The following is a 20,911-nucleotide window of genomic DNA, read 5'->3' on the forward strand; positions in this document are numbered from 1 at the left end:
TACAGCCCCAGCTCTCAGCCTGTGCTCATAGGAGAGGTGTTCCATCCCTTGGATCATTCTTTGGCACTTTTCTGGACATGCTCCAATAGCTCCATGTCTCTCCTGCACTCAGCATTCCCCATCTGGACACAGTGCTCCAGATGAGGTCTCACAGCACAGAACAGAGGGGAAGATCCCCTCCCTCACCCTGCTGACCACACTGCCTTGGATGCAGCCCAAGATACCATTGGTTTTCTGGGCTGCAGGGGCACATTTCCGGCTTATGTTCAGCTTGCCATCCACTAGGCCCACTGCTCAAGTCTATCTAGGACTCTCTGGATGGCATCCTGTCCGTCAGATGTATCTAACATACTCCACAGCTTAGAGTCATCTGTGCAAAGCTGAGAGGGTGCACTGATTTCACTGTTGATGTAATTGATGAAGATATTAAAGAGCATCAGTTTTAGTACTGACCCCTTACAGATACCACTCATCAGTAAATTGTGCTCAGAAAATGTACTGGGGCTATTATTATTAGTCAGGCGAATGGGAAGCATCAGGCATTACTGAAAAACAGATACACTGGTGAGTTACAAGGTACAGTGGCTAGCCTCAACATCGCAATAGCAATTTGAGGAGCCCATGTTCAAATTTAGCCTGTCCCTGAGCACAGACCAGCCTGTATTAAATCAGTAGTATGGCATATGATGTTGTTAGTAGCCCCACCAAACTAAACTGTGTCTTTATGAGAAGAATTTGTAAACTATAACTTTTAGCAAAGAACGAACTGTTTCCTCACACAAGTTTTTCATCAAGCAAGTTCATTTTAGTCTCATTAAAAATATATACATTAAAAATGCTTGCTTGGGCCAGTGTCAATTAAAAATTCTGGATTTGAGGTTGTTTTTTTTTTTTTCATTATTATTTAAAAATATATATAAATAACCAGTACAATGTGATTTTGTCTTGGCTGAGCCACCAAGACAAGCCACCACCCTTGAGCACCCAGGCATGTAGACTTGATAATGCCCACTGGATTTGCTTGGAGTTCTCCTTCTTTTCCCAGATGTGTGCTTTTGGGCCAGTGCCCTATGGCAACAAGAGCTTGCTGTGTTTCTTTGAGCTTGTTCGTAAAAGATTGAATCAACAAGCTGTTTTGTCACTGACAGGTGCTGAAAAGAAGATCCATACTGTTATGGGACACTGTGCTAGCAGAGCTCTGACACACATTTCCAGAGAGGATGTGGAGTCTCCTCTGTAGAGATCTCCAAAAGTCATTTGGCCTGGACACCAGCTCTGGGTGTCTCTGATGGAGTCGTGTTGGACCAGTTAGACACAGAGGTCCCTTTCCACTTTAATCAGTCTGTAATTCTGTGATTTGACACTAGGCAATGAGATGAACTCACCAATCTACATGTATACTCAAATTTATTGTAGATTTTTTTTGTTTTGTTTTGTTTTGTTTTTAGTCAGAGACAGAGAAAAGCTGTTAGCCATCAAGCAGCTTAAGAGAAATGAGTTTCTGGGCCTCTGTCCAGTTACTCATACCTCATCTATTTGATATGCACACAAAAGTTTAAAACACTGCTTCTGGATTCAGCAGATGTAAAGGGGATGGACATCATAAGGAGGCCCATGGAAATGCCTTCCAGCTCTGGATCAGATGAAGAGGTAGGCAGCAAAAGAGTTTTAGCTTTATGGTCTTTCGTAATTAGCATCCACAGCTGAGGAAATACCATAAGACATTTTCCACAAGTATTCATTAGCTGTTGGGTTTTTATAAGCCTGGTCAGACTTTGTACACTTTCTTCCATCATTCCATCTTGTTTGCTCTTGGCAAATATTACAGCAAACATGTTTTTGAGCTGGAGTGTTTGTGGAGGCCACGAATACTGGGGAATATTCCTGAATACTGCCTTTAATATTCCCACAGGAAACCTGCTTCTAGGGATTGTAATGTCCCTCTGTTCAGGAGACAAACATTGCCGTGTTGTACACACATTTAACAGCTCATGAATTGGGAAGAGATCAAGAAGAGTTTTTAGAAAGGAATTTCAAATACATATTTTTAGGCAAATAGCAATCTGCTAATAGTTCACAAATCAGCATGCTGAATATGTCAAATGCTTGATTCTTTCACAGTTCCCCATTTCTGGGATATAAGTTCACAAGTAAATTTCGAAAGAAAAAAAAACAAACAAATAGTTTACATGCTATTCTCATCATTTTTGTCTTTATGGAATAAAATATTTTTTTATTTTTTTATTCTTGTCCCCCTTTTTGAATCTGGTGTGCCTAGAATAGCTTCCATAACAGAGTTTCTTATTGACTGATCTCCAACTAAGAGATTCTTACTCTTGACTCCTGCTTAGATGGATGATTTCTAAGGCTTTTCTTTTTGTGACAATGAATTGGTCGATGTTTGTATTAAGCTCTCCTAAGTGCACTATTAAATGGGCAAAACTTCAACAATAAACAGGCTGACTGGCTCGGTGATAAATTGAAGAGAGGGGGAGATGTGTATTTTTAGACAGAAGAATCATCATGGAAATTGTCTGATTTCCATGCAGTTGGAGAAGGGCTAGGTGGAAATATTCTTCAAATAGACAACTGACGTTAGCTGCTCTTAAATCAACTGGACTATGCTAAAAAAAAAAAAAAGAAAAAAAAAAAAAGAAGAATTTGTCTGGTCAATGCCTATCTTGTCCTAAGGCTTGCATAGGGTCTAAGCATTTCATAGTGTTGGAAGCAAAACCTTCAGGTTTTTGTTAAAACACTCTTAAGTTCTTCCTATCACTGCGACTTGCAAGCAGGGCTGAATGTTTTGCCTTTCTGCTATGTGAGAAAAAGATGAGGGCATTTAAATACGCAATTAAAAGCAAGAGAGAGCTTTTAGACCTTTGTGTTGTTTTCTCAAGGTTTGTAGTACTATTAAAAAATGACCCATTCCTGAATTTTTTACTGTTTAGCATATCAGAGGGTCCTGTTCACAGGTGATTATATATGATCAGGATGGACTACTGTTTCTGCTGAACAGTGAGCAATTGGGTCCTAAGTTCTCTGAATTGAGAGAACCTCAACCCTGCAATGTTTCCAGCGTGTCAGAAATTCAGGGCATGTGGGCAGTCCCAAGAGATAATTATCATCATCTGAAATTTGCCAGATATTCCCCACATCCAATGAAAGCCTTGTGGATTAGAGCTGAAGGCACACGGAAGCCTGAGGTTCAAGGTCCAGAGCTTGCTCCCAGCTCTGCCTCTGCTCACTCCAACCCCTGGCAAAGCTGCACCTCTTCTCCAATCTGTACAAAGGAGATAGCAGTATCTGTCTCACAGGGAGTGTTAAGAAGCTTAATTCATTAATGTTTACCTAGAGTTTCTAGCTCCTCAGATGGAAGACTCTATAAAATAGTGACAATGTATTGTTAATTGCCTGCTTACACTGAATAGTGAAGGGAAAATAAGGAGATGGTTATTGGAAAGCGGAAGTGAAATTAGTGAGGAGCCACACCAGTCTAGTGCCTTTAAGTTAAATAGTTTAGTGGTTTGGTTTCCCATTACCACCATCTTTAACATCTTGAGTCATTTATATTGGTTCGTTATTTGATCTCCAGTTTACTTTAGCAGAAATCAAGATGCATCTGGGTCTAAGAATCAGACCTCTTAAGGCAAAGAATATATTGTAGGCTTAATTTGGGACATAATTCCTGAATTCATTCCATTGATTTAAATAGAAAGAGATCTGATTTGCAGAATTTGATTTCAGAGTTTCCATCTGGAATTTACAACCTAATATATCAGAAAAACAACCTTGCACATCTTTACAACTGAGAAGCACAACATGATATCGATACTCTAATGTTCAGTGCACTTCAAATATATAAGTATCTTTCTTTGTTTCTTTGCTTATATGATTTGGTTTCATGGATTTGTCCTCTTCATTTGCAGAATTACAGGACTGTAGGAGCTGAAAGGGACTTCTGGAGATCCCCTAGTCCATCCCCCTGATAAAGCAAGTTCCCTATGATGGGTTACAATAAAGTATTCAGGCAGTCTCATAATACCTCCATAGAAGGAGACTCCACCACCTATGGGCCACCTGCTTTTGTACTTTGTTCAAAGAAAAGGTGATCATTCATACCTTCCTGTATTCCAGTTTGTGCCCATTATCCTTTGTTCTGTCACTGGGCACCACTATAAAGAGCTCTGGCAGAAAAAAAAAAAAAGAAAAAAAAAAAAAAAAAACAACAACAACCCAAACTGGTTTATTGAGTCCTTATCATCTGGATTTCCTACAGTGTGATGTCATGTTTGGACCGAGAGTAACTTTTTGTTAGCATTTTGGAAGGTATCAAGAGCAAAATTAGGTAGCATATCTAATATCATTTGTATGTCTATATTTTGTTATTTACAACCATTTTTCCATAAAACCTGACTTTTTAGGATCAGTCTCTGTGATATCTTCAGAAATTAATCACGGAGAAGCAAAGGGAGAACCTTACCCAGCACTCTTTCTTCCTTTAAAACACATCATCTTTTAGTTTTCTACTCAAATTATGCTGTTTATATATACATATGTATGTATATACGTATAGGTATTATGTAGCCATTTCTCACTTATCCTGCAAAGGGTGAAACTCTCATCTGGTATAAATTGACAGTTCTATTCAAATCAGGACAAAGATATTAATTCACTCCAGCTGAGGCTCTGGCCCTAGAATGCCAGAGGAGAGCAAGTTTTGCAGAGCATGGGTTTTCAGGCTGTGTGGAAGGTTTTGCTGTGTAACTTAGCTATGTGTCTAGGCTCAGTGCTGTGGGAAACTGCCTATTTGACATCTGTGGCATACGTAGCAAATGCTTTGGCAGTTAGAGTTAATGCCTTTTGAATTTGCAGGTTGTTTACTTTCAGCTTGAACATGGATTTGCTTTCAGCTTCAGTGGGAAATCTAACATAAGAAATAATAGGACCAGCCATCTGTCCAAAAGGGTATGAGAATTTCTGTTTTTGAAAACCAATAACAGAGATCAGGGACAAATTCACCCCATGTGTACTCTCTGGCAAATTATTGCTCTGCTCCTTAGATTTCTGATCTGGGACTCAATCCCTCCTGTGCAGTGTGAGCAAGAGCAGATTTAGGGGATCAGACCTGTAAAATGAACACGGTCAACATCCTTTTCCAATGGTCGCTTCTACAGACAAGTTCTATTACAGCCCTTTCTTCCTCTGCTCTGATTTACAACCCATTTTGGCATGCAAAACCTACACCTGCAGAGCAGTCTGCTCAATCGGTGCTGAAGACTGGGCTCTCTGGGGAGCAGTAAACAGCACTAGTGAATGGGAACCCCGGTCCTTCGCCAGTGTTTCCTACAAGGAAATATCAATCCATGTGTTAGTCATCGGCAGGGAAAGGTATAATGGCTAGGTAGATTGGGTCACTTTTTCAGAAAAGCTCAGAGCCAGATTTCTCAGCACTTGAAAGGGTCCAGAAATTTTACTTTCTTTCCTTCAAGCCAAAAGTTAAACTCATCCCTTCCTCCGTCCATCTAAACTAAGACACTGAAAAGGAGCCAAGTTTTCACAAAAATGATCAGCATCCTGCTGCTCTTAATAGGACACGATGAACAGACTTTGCAAAGAGCTCAGCATGCAGTGTGGAATGGAACTACCCCCAGTTCACACAAATGGGGACCTGGGCCTCCTGTATCTGTCTTGGTTATCCAAAAAAAACGATTCCAAGTGGAGTGGAAAAATACATGAAATGAATGTGCTGTATTGAATGGAAGGCTAAATTCTTGTTTTGGAGATCTGCACAGTGCAAAGTGTTGACTTTGTCCATCATTTCTGCTGATAGGGTTGTATGGATTGAGTTACCATCATTTCTGCCATCTAAAGAAAGATCTGAGCCTTGATCTCCAAACCGCTTGGACATCTTGGAGATTGGGTCTTGAGTAATTAATAAACAAGAAAGGTAGAAAAAGACTACAGGAAGCAATGAAAGGGTAACATCACCTGGTCTTCAATAGACAAAACATTCATTCTTTACTATACATATAGTCAATGGATGTGCTCCTATCCTTTTAAGGATGACTACTCCAGGGAGCTGGGGTAGCTAACAATATCCTCCAAAGCATGCTGACATACTGAGCAATATTACTTGAGATATCCTGATGTACATTCAGCCAGAGATTAAAACCAGCCTTGAAGCAAAACTTTTTGTCCTGAAGACTAAAGTAAAGCATATGGCTTTCATCCCAATAGCAACATCCCTAGGCTATTTTACCTCAATTATACTCTGATTTAAGAAAACGAGAGCACTGTATCATGTTCAAACTGTTTTCTTTCCTCCTTCTCTGTCAAATTATGTCAATTGCAGATCTGATATGTTTCAAGATTGGTTGGGGAAACAAGGATCTCTTCAAAGTCCTTATTTTGATTATTGATTCAATAGTATTTACTGATTAATAATGACCCAAGGCTGACAGGCTCATTTGAATTGGGAATGCTGTGATCTTGCATGCTATCTATAGCAAGACTAGACAGATAAGTAGTTTACTTAAGACCAGAGAAATGAAGCTTCTAGTCTTCTTAGGGAAGACAGGGTTTTTTTCTTTGTTTGTTTGTTTGTTTCTCAAATCAGTTTTCAGGGTGTCTTTTCTTTTAAAGGTTTCCGTAGAATCACAGCATCATTTTTCCTTATTTCCCTTGTATGCGTGCAGTCATGAGAACCAAGATGGCTTGAAATTAAATAAGCACAGTCCAACCTTAAGTCAAAGACTTTGCGGTTTTAGGTTTGCTTGGAACTAGAAGCAGAAGAGCCAAAATGCTGCATAAAAGAAAAAGAATTAAAAAAAAAAAAAAAAAACGAAACAAAAAACAAAACGAAACAAAAAAACAAAAACAAAAACAAAAAACAAACTGTTTTCTTGGTATTTTTGGCATAAGCAACAGCTCTGAGAGATACTGGAAATCATACAACAAGGGATTGTTCATAGGATATTTCCAGCCCTTCTCTCAAGACTGAGGGCTTTAGATAACCATCTGCATGTGGATCCCCATCCAAAATAAACTACCAAATCCTTAGTAGCTCACTCATCACTAAATAGTGATTTCTCCCATGCACGTCTCTCCCTGTGAATGTGCACAAACAAACGTTCTTCAAGGCATCCTAAAAGAGGACGCTTTTCTTTGCTCATAACATTTTAATTGCCTCTCCACCAAGATCTTCTGCCAGGCAGAAGAAAGAAAAAGAAGAAAGCAATGAACTGCCCCATGCTGTCCAAAGGATTTCCTGCTTTCAACCTAACAGAACACATTGGCATCACTTTGTCCCCATTCTCCTTTGCTGCACCTTCTGTCTGTTTTGCAGAGGGTTTTTGTCATTGTTGTTGTTTTTCTCTGTCTCAGCCTGGAAAAAACAACATCTGCTCCCTTCCTGCACCCATCTCTGTTGGTAGTGTGGGTGACAGAGGCAGAGAAATCAGCACAGTGTCAGCAAGAGTTTAGCCCCACAGCTGGGACCTGAACTTTCAGCCGCAGAGCATAGTGCTGGGTCACTGCACTAAAGCAAGCCAGATTGATACAAAGTGCTTGCTTACTCTGGGAAGGAAAACATCAGAAGTCAGTTAATAACAATCTTTAGGCACCATCTATTGTGAGCTTACAGCAGCAGTGATCCCCACTTTTCCTGGAAAAGATCACCATGTAGTGTAGGTTTACTGTCATAACCCCTGAAGTGACACAGTATTTGGATGCTGCCTGTGCATGAGGAGCATAGCATAGGTCAGAGTAGATTTTAGAGGCATTGAAGCTGGAGATGGAGTGTGTGGACCCGACATACTGCACGCTTTGTGAAAGGTTTTCAGCTCTGAGGACCTGAATGATCATGTCTGCCAATAGTTAAAGTGCCTAGAAAGTGGATGCTAAAATATTCTTTCCCACTTCATTTTGCAACTTGTTAGTCTGTAATATCTTTTATTTATAGTTCCTTTCCACTCAAAGCATCTGAAAATGCTTCTGTTTATGAGTCCGTTCAATGAAATACAGATACTCCCAGGCAAGGATGTTTCTCTATGGTGATGACCTCAGAGTCCTCTTAGCCACTGATGCACATGAGGAATTCATCCACTTTGCCAGATGCAACCAGCAGGCCCTCAAGATTGGAGGGAAGGGTAAAAACCTACACTAAGCCTGAGGATCAATAAAGAGAGAAAATCACAGGGTAAACTGGCTAGGAGAGAAGATATAGTCTGACGATGGCTCTGTTTGGAAGCAGATGTTAGATAAGTCAATGCCAATGTTCAGCAATATCCTTGTGCAATGTTTCAAATAATGAAGCCACAACTCTTAGGAGGATATGTGGGGTCCTACCTGGATGTTTCTCCATCCAACCCAGCAAGGGCCAGCTATGCTGTGCTGGCCTGGAGAAAGCTCCAGTGTAGGACCTAGCACAGTGGATGTGTCGCAGTGGTGGTGTTGCTTCTAAAGGGATGTGTACAGGGTTTTAGTGTGCACCTACTCATGCCTCTTAATGACCACAGCCATTGAAGGGCATCTGCTTGTTTTCAGCCCACTTCAGTGTTTGCCCATTGACTGCTCCATACTCAGCAGCTGGCATCAGTTGAAGAATCCACTCTTCCAAGTGGCTCCTGGCAGATACTCTGTGCCACCAGCCCATCACTTTCCTGCTGCATTCAGCATGCAGGCCAGGGAAAAAAAGTCAGACCAACTGATGTCTTTATGATTCCAGCCTGCGATTTCTGCTTCATCCACAGCCAGGCAAGATTTTGCCAAGATACATATTAGGCAGCTGCTCAGGACACTGCTGTTTTGTCTGTACCACCCTGAGCATGCTGTCTGTCTGTCTTGTGGTCTGTCTCTGTGACCCAGCTTTCCAGTCGCTTGTTCTGCTATTCCCCAGGGCGACCAGAACATGGTTGGTAAGAACCAACCAGGTGCTTTTCTGGTCCTCCCAAAGGACTCATAGCTTTAGCAAGTAAAAGCATCGGGGCTGGGATGCAACATATGTCCATCTGTCCCACAGCATTCCTTCTGCCCTGACTCCCCAGGAGTCACATCTGATGTGCCAGTAGAGAAGGGAGCCCAACCTGTCTCCTCAAAGTCCCCAGATAATCTCACTGGTTTCTCACAGGATTGTACTCTGTTTGGATCTTCAGCCTGGCTTGCTGCTTAATGTACTCCTGCCATTGCTTTTGCCATGCTGAAATCTTCAGTGCATCTTCCCTCCCCCCTGCACATCCCTCCCAGACCAATTCAGCATCAGTAACATACTTCTTATTATTTACCCTCAAAATATCTCTTCCCTCCAAGCACCAGTGATGTGCACATAATGCCACTTTTTCTCCACTATGAATATGTGCATTTCAAACTCTGATTTAGTTGGAGTCATTTGATGAAAGTTGGCTCTCTTGGATCTTTTCCCATGAGGAAGATGCATTTTGCCCCCCAGACTAAGCTTCCCCAAGGAGGAAGATGTGTTTTCTCATCCTGGCATCTGTAAAGCTGTTTTGCCTGCTTTCAGGGCATCTCTCCCTCCCTCCTTCTTCCTCAGAGAAGAGCATACATATGTTGTGTGTACATATGGGGTTTTTCCTCCCCTCCCTCTTGGTCCATTGAGTGTTGCATCATGTTTCACTCCTGTCGCTGCTCCTTCCACACATGCTGCATTGGATTTGTGGGTGGGAGAAGGAAAGAGCCCCTCCTCTGGGCATACTTGGAGGGAAAAGGGATTAAAAAAGGAGAAAGAAAAAAAAATAAGGGGATAAATATTTGGGAGAAGGGAGTTCAAGAGCAGAGAAAAACAAATGAAAAGGGGTGCCAGACTGGAACTGGCAGCTGGCTGCCAGCATAGCAGCTTGGGACAAAGTTGGTGGAAGAGTTATGTGCCATGTTTGGGTTGCTTAAAAAAATACACCCTCCCTCCCTCACTATTCCACCTCTGTTTTTTTCCCTGGCCCCAAGAATAAGGAGGCATTTGGTTGCCAAATGCCTGCTTGCAGGAAGTTTGTATTTAAAGCTATGTCGAGGGATGCAAATGGAGAACATCCAGCGATGTGCACATGGGCATACACATGAGCACCTGGAGTCCTCACTGGTCCCACTTGGGATGAGAAGGACTGGGGTGCCTAGGGGTGCACAAGGGAATTGTGCATCCCTTAGGACTAGGGAATTGTTATCACCCTCTGCTACAAGGAGATGCCAGGACATTGGCAACCATGGCATTATTTTTTCCAATGCATGGGGAGGAGGTGGGAGGGTGGGAGGGTGGAGGAGAAAGGAGGGGGGGTGGAAGGTTGTAACGCTTGGCTGGAAAAATTTAGAGGAGTACAAAGGAGAAAGCAATGAAAAGGGATGGCAGGAGGGGGAAGGAAGCTACGGACTGGCTGCTGTGGGAAGATTTACATTTGCTGAGTGGGGCTGGGTGGGAGCAGGCAGGGGTGTGGAGTTGATGCTGGGGGTGCCAGGGGAGGAATGCGGCTCCAGAGCAAAGCGCCTTGTTTTCATCCTTCCTCTCCTCCTCCCTCCACTGCGTGCTCGGAGGAGAAGAAAAGACAAAAAGCTGAACCGGTGCCAAGAAGGAGCTGCAGCAACTCGAAAACGGCGCTCTGTGCCGCACTAATATTTCCAAGCAGGGCTGCTCTCGAGAGTGGAGAAACGTGCCAGGAATGAGAATGGCTGTGGTGCGGGGCCACCAGTCGGATGCAGGAGTCTTCTCCCTCCTCTTTTACCTATTAAATGCCACCCTTTTCCCTTCTTGCCTAATCCCAGTGATATTAGGGGACTCTTGCTCCTGGCTTTGCCTCTCTTTGTTCCATCCCAGAGAGGGGGTAGCAGGAGCCAGGCAGTCCCCAGTATCCGCAACAGCACTATACTTGGGCACAGCAAATGTAAGGCAGAAATGCTGTGTCTTTATCCATTCTTAGCCTGGCTGCGCATGTTACCAAGCTCACATGTAAAAGATTATAAGTAGGTAACAGAAGGAGCAAACAAACCTATCCCCTCCTGCTTGCTGAAGTCTCAGCTCAGAAGGATTATTTATCTATCTATCTATCTATCTATCTATCTATCTATCTATCTATCTATCTATCTATTTCTGCAATTTTTCCTAGGAAGAAATTGAAGACTTGGTTCCCAGGGAGTTTTCTGACTGTTTCCCCAGTGCCACTCCTTCCCCTCCTCCTTGCTGTCCTCCTCCTCTCGCAGTACCCATAAGGCTGCTCTCGCTGCTCTGTATCATGATGCAAGGTTACTTGTAGGACACACGAATCTCTGCAAGGTGCAGCGTTGCCTGCATCGGTGCTCCCGTGCACTTCTCATTTCCTGAGGGATGTAGCAACTTCCAGGCTGTGTGCCACAGTTACATGGTCAGTCAAGCCTCTGCTAAATGCAGAGGTGGGATTTCTTTTGTAAAAGCCCCTTTTTGCAAAGCCTACCTAGGCAAAAAGACATTAACAATAGAGATCTGAAACTTTGGCAGCAATTCATAACTGATTCACATTGGTTGGGCTGGAGTTTTGCTCTGTTTTTTTCTCTGAAAGGGAAGGTTTTCTCCTGTTATGTTCCCCTTTTCCTTTCATTCGTAGGATGAGAAAAAGTATATGCAAGCTGCATAATTTTTAACCATTTTGAAATGTTTACAGCATCTAGAAACATTCTTGTAAGATTGCAGAATGGAAGCTCGAAGCAAAAAAATCTTTCCACTACTGCATTTATACATGCATTTCTGTCTTTCTGTCTGGATCATACTGGAATTTGGATCACTAGTTTAAGGTGTATTGACGGTAATTAGAGACTAGGAAGAGAAAACCCCCAACCATGGGTCTGACAACAAATCCACATGTTTTTTTATCAGCAGCCAGCAGATCAGCTTCGAGGGACCTTCCTAAAGCACAGGCAGAAGCTCATCAGCTTGCTGAGTCTCAGAAGCTTGCACGTTGTTAGCTTGGTCCAGTTTGTAGTCCCAAACTGTGGGATGATCCCAATGACCTTTATCTCACCTAGAATTCCTGTCCTACTATATATGCAAATCCACTCAAATCTCATGTTGATTCTAAACATGTAAACCTGGTTTTGGAGGACCTGATTCTGCTCAGTCAATGCCTGTTGGAAATAATGTGATAAATAGACTGTGACTGAAATGTTATTTGGCTACATTCCTTCATCCTTCTCTTATCCAAAGATAGCTCCTTGCAGATCAATGGTCATTTATCTCAGACCATCAGAAACACAGTCATAGATTAACGCCTCTAGGATATGTATTAATTTCTAGTGTGACATATCTTTGTATGGAGGAGGATGTCTGCAGTGACCGTTCTCTCCCTGTTCCTCCAATCACGTGGTTGCTGTAGCCTGACTTAGGCTTGAGCAAAAGAGATGCCATTGTGTATTCTTGCTCTTTTTCCTTTGTCACAGGAACTTTGGAATCACTGGAGTGGGTGGGGAAAAAATCGTAGAATCATAGAATGGACAGGTTGAAAAGGATCACAATGATCACCTAGTTTCAACCCCCTGCCATGGCAGATTTGCCAACCACTAGAGCAGGCTGCCCAGAGCCACATCCAGTCTGGCCTTGAATGCCTCCAGGGAAGAGGCATTCACAACCTCCTTGGGCAACCTGTTCCAGTGTGTCACCACCCTGTGCGTAAAAAAACTTCCTCCTGATATCTAACCTAAACCTCCTTTGTCTCAGTTTAAAACCATTCCCCCTTGTCAACAAGAAGGTTGGTCAAGTAATTTGGTGTAATTGCTGTGCTACTGTGCTTTCCACCAGATGCCACCTGCTCTTAGTGAATAAAGTACACACATAAATATATGTGTTTGCATGTGCACACATGGGCTTGCTGTTTGCTTTTCCGTTGCCTCTTTAAACTTAATGAGGTGAATTGTGTATTTAAGCTACTATCCTCACCAAAGGTACATACTATGCAGAATATGCCTGAATTTCCCAGATGTCCTTGCTGATGGTTTTGGCTGTGCTGCTGCTCTTCCTCTGAGCACAGCCCCCTCTTTTTAACCTAAGATCCCTCACCACAAGATGCCAACTTGAAAAAGCAAACAGTGGGACTAGGGATTAAATCCCACATCAAAGTGAGCAGAGGAGACCCTGGCATCTGTCCTAACACTCGTGCACCTGCACAGAGCACAGCTCATGCTTTGGGACATCCAGCCAACTTGTCTCTCTTTCTGATTTAAACCTCCTACTATTTTGCTTTCCAAATTACAATTAGTGAACAAATTTATAGACAGGATACCAAATACATGGACAAAAAATTAATGTATTCCAACAGTATTCATATGAGCAGTGCAGCATTGTATTACATGATGTTTAGGAAGATAAACTGAGAACAGAAAAATGAAAGAACCTTCCTAAACTGCATACTGCAGAGCACAAATCTCTTCTATTTCCTCAATGTCTTGACAATGCTCTGGAGTATGAGAGCTTGTGTAAGGGTGCCCATCCTGGGACAAAGACATTTTTCTTGTACTTTTCTAGTGATCCAGGCAAGCCATCTGATCATAGCCTCCCTATAGAGACTGTGAAGCAGTGACAATGCAGCTGAGTGTCTTTGTCTGTCTTTCTGCCTGTATTATTAATTTCTCTGGATGTATTCCCTTGAAGCATAATATCTCATGAATCTCAAGTTCTTTTCTTCAAACACTTCTTTTTAATATCTTACAATGAAACCTTATTTGCTTGAAATTGTTATAAGATGGCTTGCAAATGGAAGGGTTAATCCAGAGGGCTCTTCCAATGCTTTCTTCAAACCATTCTCCCCACACCTTCCCCACTTCCAACAATTTTTTATTTTTACCAGTAGCCTCACAGTTCTGTAATCTAAATGTGCAAATGCTTTGCAGTCACAGTCCAGTAGCTAGGTTAATCTCAGACCCCTGGAGTGGCAGATGGCTGATTTGTTGCTGATTCCAGTTACAGAGAATTGTGCCACCTATTATCTTTGCACAGGCTGTTGCTTAAAAAGATGCCATAGGCAAAATCAGTGACAAGCAAAGCAAAGAAAACACTCTGTGATATGCATTATCACAGGTGAAAATGTGAAATATTTCACCTTTAGTGGGAAGGGCTCAAGAGGTGGACAAAGAGAGGAGAGGAGGTAGGAGGAGAAGAGAGGGAGAGGGATTTTTGCACCTGAAATACAGAAATATATCTGTAGGTTTGCTATAGGAATGATACTGAATTAAAAAAACTTACCCTACTTTAAAAGTTTTTGGAAGGTATTAATCTTTATCTTTAGCCCTCTGCTTTAAGTCTTAAACAAAGCAAATTAGTTGACACTATTGGATACCTTTTCTGCTTTTTCCTAAAGCTCTTCCCAAGCTTTAGCAGTGTGTGTTGTTATACAAATCAGTGGCTCTTGTCCCAGTTGTCACACTTTAGGATTTGCCTAATGACCAATGGGCAAAGTTGTGACAGCACCACATTGCCCACTTTCACCCGAGCTGCCTGGAGCAGAAACTTGTCCCTCTACATGGTTCAAGAAGGAGGTTGGAGGACCTTCCAGAACTGATGGGGGCTGAAGCAAGTGGGGTGTACCCTAGTTCAAAGAGTCCTGGATGATGTACACAAAGAAGCATGTAATGAATTGGAAGAGTGAAAATATTCAGATATTTGTGATAATTTTCTGCACTTCCATGTCTACAATTAATATTTTCTTTTTTCTTTGCTCTGGGAAACACCACAGAACCAGATGAAGAATTTGGGAAGAGAGTGTGGGTTCCCTGTGCAGAGTCTGGTGACAAAATCCATGAATAAGGTAAGACCAAGGAATTATATCTGTGAAGGTTTTTCCCTTCCAAACTCATTATTGAAGAATTATATGCAGAACTTCAGATATGCATAGCACAGAAATTGACATTCCAAGTGCGAAGTGAAAAAGTCTGAAACATCAAGCCAAAAAGGACTTCTTTTTAATGCATACTGTTATGATGGCTTGGGTTTTATAACAGTTTTTATTGTATCCAAATGATCTACATGTGAATAATTGTTACCAACCTCCTGACACTGGGACCTAATTATAAAGTAAGAGCCTTAAATAGGCCATTTGCGTAGTGAGCTTCCATATGTCTCCTTGTGCAATTTATTTGCTTCACTCCATTGAGATATAATGAGAATGAAACTCCTCGAACTGCCTTTGACTCTGAGGCCCTCCTCTTCATCTTCCTTGCAGTTATAGCCTACAATTAAGAAGATAATGTCTATTTCCCTTTGTTCAGAAAGAAAAATGTGCTGTCCTTCTACTCTTATTCCAAACTGACCGAGTTTTTCTATTTCCAAGTTTCCAGTGGAAATAGAATGAGAAATAGCAAAACAATCCATAGGCTATGAAAAATATAATGCCATCAGAGAAAGCACAGTGAAGGATAAGACAGGATGACCATGAAAGTATACTACTTATCATATCTAGTTCTCCTGGAAATCTACCTAAAAGCTAACATGATTGTGTTTCAGCCAAGGTATAGGTTCAATTTAAAGCCCTCTGTGTTGCTTCTGTCTTTTAGGATATGAGGAAGGGGAGTGCTTGGTTCGAGGTTTGAATTTTATCTTAGTTCTGGTTACTTAGCTCAGTATGGACCAACATGCTTTCTGGGGCATTATGTCCATGTTATTTTGAAGAGCATTTTCTTTAAATATGATTTCAGGGGTTCAGGAGAGATCCTGCTTCCAAACACCTTTTTAGTGCATGACTCCATCTCAGGCATCATCCTGAAGTCAATAAAAGTTTAGAGTATGAATACCGTCTTCTGCAGGAGCAAACATGAACGAGCTCTCAAAGTGGCTTTTTATTTGTTTCATTTGTTTTTAGTTTTTCTTTTCTTTTTCTTTTTTTTTTTTTTCTTCTAAATTGAGGTCTTATTTCATTTCTCAGTGCACGTCAGTTCCACATGCAATGATTTTGTTTATGATAATTCACTTGCATGTTCCCTTCCAGGAATTGTCATTGCCTTCCAGAGGGGAGGTTAGTGTTGGTTCCCTTGCAGTGATAATTATAATCAGACCTGTCAGCATTCACGCAGTCTACACTTATCACTTGCATTTAGGAGGATTTTTTCCTGAAGCCTATTACCAGCGTTGCTTCTTAGGGAGAAATAGTCATGATTTTTCAACTAATCTTTGATGTCTCTCAGCTTTGAAAGCACAGAGAGAAGCAAAATGACTGCCAGTTGCAGTTAAAGGCAATGTCTGTCCCTAGCTCTGCTTCTGGAGAGCAGGGGTTTGGGAAACACAGATTCTTGATGCAGTGGTGACAATTTCTCAGTATGTGGGAGACACAAAGCAGTGTTTTTTCCAGTTGTGATACCCTCTTAAATTAGCTCTGTAGATGTGCTAGATGAGGGCTCTGTGTGGTAGGCAATCATGGGCACTGCTTGCCATAAGGGACAGGAGCAGCATGGGACCGATGGAGCTGCAGCCACCTGCACACAGCAGTGAAGTGGTGTCTGGCTGGCCAACGTGGTGGTGTTTGATAGGATGTTGTTTGGTGTTATATTCATTCTAGGATATATAGAAAATTGCCTACCCCAGTGTTTTTTCAGGGAGAGAGGCATCCCACCATTTACTAGACGTGCTCTCATTTTCACTCCATTGCTCTTATTGATATGCTAATTTTCCCCCTCTTTGCCTTTTGCTTTTTGCTAATTTTAAAAAGCAATATGTCACTTTATACCCTTTCATTAGTCTAAATGAGTGATGTATTTTTAATTCCCTCCTATGCTATCACTGTGTTCTTTATGTTTTCAAAGATTTGGGTTCCCCTGATTTTGGCAGAAATTGAGAACAGTCATTGCTGTATTGCTTTTGTGGAGGAAATGTTGGGACAGTGGGAACTTGTGCTCTCTGCAGCTATGTATTTACAGCATGTAAGAATATGATTTGTCTTTATTTTATTTAAATTCATTGGCAACTCAAGATTTATTTATCAGGTGTCACTCCCTGAAGGAAGATAAATGCTACATGGAAAAGACTTCATCTATTATACAAACAGATTTGAAGGCTTTGCTGTTGCATTTCCCTGCCTGCTGTATGAAGTATAAATGCCTTCGGCTGAGCAGAGACAGAGTGATACTTAGCAGCAGCATCTTATGACCTTTTGATCAGATGAGATCTCAAGCCTTATTAGGGGACGGATTATGATGTGATGGTAAGAGGGCCAGGAATAGTCTTTTTGTTATGAGATCTTTCCAGTGAGCATCCTTCTTCAGCACATTCAGGTGGTTAAAGCACTGGAGCCAAGACCAGCATATGAAAATGAGGGAGTAAAGTATTGGAATGGGCAATTCAAACACGTTCAAGTTTGCCAACTCCTGCTGAATATCACAGCTTACAGTTTATCCCTAATATTCTCTGACCTCCTATTCTAGCAATACTGTAAGTGACAGTGCAAAATTTTCTATGACTAATAATCCCATTCTGATAGAAAGTTCTACCCAAAGACAGGCCCTCAGTTACAGTCATACAGTCATAGAATCATAGAATCCTTAGAGTTGAAAGGGACTGAATTATTCAACCACAATCTACCCTTGTTTAATTTGAAACTATTTCCCCTTGTTCTGTTAGCACAGACCCTGCTAAAGTGTCTCTTTCTTCCTGTAGCTCCCCTTTAGATACTGACAGGAGTCCAAGGCGTGTAGGGAGCTGCAGTCCCAAATCCAAGGTGTGCACATTGTGAATGTAGTTATCTGGGACTGATGGGAAACACACTCACATAAAGCATCTGTGACATTTTTGAGATAACAAATATAGCACTTAACCCTGTTTCAACTCTATTTACAAAAATTTTGTGTTTAAACAAATGTATGGCCATAGTTGCATTTTTCTTTTAATGGAGTCAAAGAGAAATGTAAACAACTTTTACATAAAGCTTGACTACTACCTGCACAAGATTACTCCTTAAACATCCTTAAACATTGTAGATTTAAATTAAACTTCTAACTTGATGTCCAGTATTGATACTCTGACATAAATAGCCTGAAGGAGAATGCCCACTCATTGTTGACTCTGCTCATTGGCTCAATGGTTGTGCCAAAGTTTGGCCTGGCTGCCAAGGCCACTTCTGGGAAAGAAAGTAGGGCGTTTGTGAAGCACTATGTAAATGTAAATGGATATACATGAGCATGATCCAGACACACACAGGAAGTCCATGCTTGTTATGGAGTATGTAAAATAGCCCTGCATGTACTAGAATTATGGCCTCTAAGTTGTACAGGTTTTGTTTCCTCTTGAAGCTGAATGATCTGTTGGTTTTTTTTTTCCCTAAAGGGAAGAGAGAGAAGGGCTGGCAGTGCATGAATCCCTTACTGCTATCAGTGTTCCCTAACTGCTATCAGAGGATGCTGATGCATCAGGTCTGGAGAACAATAGCTGCCACAACCCTACAGAAAGTCTTTGAAAATGAAAAGGTTATGGAGGTGGAGGAAATGCACAGCAGGACACCATCTCTTCTTATCTCCCCCAGCCTCTTCAATCAGGTACCTGCTGAGCTTCCCACTCCTCCTGCCTTTTAGGATAGGATCATAAAGCATTAGATTCTGCTGGCATTAAGTCATCTTCCTGATATTATAGCTCCCCAGGACAGGGAACTGCAGTGAAACATGGAAGCTTGAACCCACATGGGACTTAAACTGTAGCTACTAGGCCTGTGGAGATGTCCAGGAGCTATGAAGAGATACTTGCTGTCTGACTCCATCCTTCACCACTTTTCCAATAGGAAAAGCAAGGAGTATTGAAAGGTGGATAGCAGCCCTTCTGCTGCCTCCATCTCCTCCAAACATGCTCTTGCTGAAATATACCCGGACCACCAATGGCTTTGCAATGAAAGGTGCTTGGAGAGATGAGCTGCTCTGAAAGGACCCTTCTGAGAGTAACAGTTTCTGATGAAACCTTTTAAATCTTTCCACTGAGAATGCTTTGTGACGTGCGTGGTGAAGAGGATGAAGGTACAAGGGTCTCTGTGAGGTATGGAACATTGTATGGACTTTGATGACACTGTATTAAAATCTTCCCTCTCGGCCTGGGATTGGCTTTGTGCTACTAGATCTTCTGCCAAACAATTCCTATACCAGTGTACTCAAAGCACTCTCTTGTCTTCAGTTTCTGTAACTCAGAGAGATCCATGAAAACAGATTAACTGATCTTCAGCTTAGTACAGAAGCTCATCTAGAACATCTTATGTTCTACAGATTAGAATGGCTAGAGCACATGATAACTTCTAGAGGTGGGATGCTTTTCTAGGGGCATACCAATTAAAGTGGCAAGTACTGAAGAAATAGCATCACATAGATGACAGTGCTATGGAATGGGAAAAAGAGGACAATTTATGAATTTGAGCTGTGTTTGTCTAACTTTGTCATTGTAAGCATGTAATGCCTGGTTCCTTGCAATTATTCTTAGATTACAGACAACAGAAACCTCCAGTTTCTCACTTGAGAAAGAGTGATAGCTTGAACCCGAAAAACACTATTGTTTTAACCAGATTTAGAGCCATACACCTCCCTTCACTTTGCTGGAATGTGGTGATCTTGGGATAGGACAAGGATAGGAGGACATTTATGTCATACCAGTGCCTTAGGCTGTTTGTCTTCAGCAAACGAAGTGGTGTTTGCAAAAGCTGCTGTGCAGAGGAATGAGTATACATGCGGATACTCAGACTACCAGACCCTGGCATGCTTTTGGTCCATGACAACTAGCAAAGTCTTAAATCATTGCTAAACATGGATCAGGGTTCATTTTGCATTTAGCTGCTGTGTTAAGGAAGCTAAGACATGGTTGTGAGCAGAGATATGAACCATTCTGTGCCAGTTGGCCTCCGTGCCTGGCAGTATTTCTGGGCACATTTAATTTGCTAGTGGCTGAGGAGGCTCAGGCCCAGATGGGAAACTGGACTCCATCACCTTAAATTCTATTTGTCAGCAGAGAAGAGTGAAGAGAGCCTCCATCAGAGACTGACTGAGCTTCCCATAGCCCTGACCTCTATTCCATTGTAGATGGAAGCTAAAGCAGATAAGCTGACAGAGTCCAACATTCAGCAGCAGAAAGAAAGTCTGTATTAGCCCAGAAAAGGTCACATATAGTACAGGGGAATTTCCTGCATATTTACTAGTTTCCTTCTATGCCTTTCTGAGCTCAGAAAGGTTTTTAAATAATTTACTTGATCTTTCCTGCAACAGCAAGTGCCATTTGTCTTCACAGAAAGAGTTTTGTTCTCCCTCACCATATGGAGGTTCCTTTTTCAATCGAAAGGCTGGTGTTCTGTATAATTTCATTTTAATGATCTGGTGGTTGATAGTTAAATGTGTCCACAGAAGACAACTGTAGGCTTTAATGCAAGAAAAGGGCTCATGGAGAGATATGGTTCTATGTCTTTTAAGTATGAGTAAAATGTTTTTGCTCAATAAAGAAAGTCATTATTTCATGTAATTCTCAACTAAAAATACGAGTGTATTTTTTCACACTCACTGAACCAAAAACCTACATGAAAATGTAACTGTGGCTTGACTACTGCAACTGGAGTGTAATGTGTCATTAACTTTTTAAAATCTTTTCACTCGCAAGATGCCATGATAGAATAAATATTTTTCTTAAACACTTCAAACAAAACATTTTCCCTTCAGGAGTACATCAAGTGTTTGGTCACAATGGGGGAGGAGTTATTAATTGAATCTGGCACTTATTTGGAAACATGACCTTAATCTGTGGGTTTCAGTGCATAAGGTGTTTTCCCTGGATGTTTCAGTAAGTCAGATAAGAAAATTATATTCTTGACATGCTAAAGATGTTCCATTTTTGACAATAGTATCCCAGTTGTACCACTGAAACTCAATGTCCTGTCTTGCTTGTTAACCACCACACATTTATTGTTTCAGTGTCCCATTTTGCTATCAAGTATCAATGCACTGCTAC

At 41.6% G+C, this 20,911-nt stretch overlaps 1 protein-coding gene across 1 annotated transcript in view; it reads left to right on the top strand.

The window, feature by feature from the left end:
- The window catches only part of SETBP1 (SET binding protein 1), a 267,955-nt gene that overhangs the window by 107,584 nt on the left and 139,460 nt on the right, over window positions 1–20,911 (top strand). Inside the window, exon 4 of the mRNA XM_052670636.1 lies at window positions 14,697–14,768. Within this exon, the coding sequence (XP_052526596.1) occupies window positions 14,697–14,768 (72 nt within the window). The remainder of the gene's footprint in view (window positions 1–14,696; window positions 14,769–20,911) is intronic.

Source organism: Tympanuchus pallidicinctus, unplaced genomic scaffold (genome assembly GCF_026119805.1).
Source record: "Tympanuchus pallidicinctus isolate F22 unplaced genomic scaffold, pur_lepc_1.0 scaffold9, whole genome shotgun sequence".
NCBI classification, from domain to species: domain Eukaryota; kingdom Metazoa; phylum Chordata; class Aves; order Galliformes; family Phasianidae; genus Tympanuchus; species Tympanuchus pallidicinctus.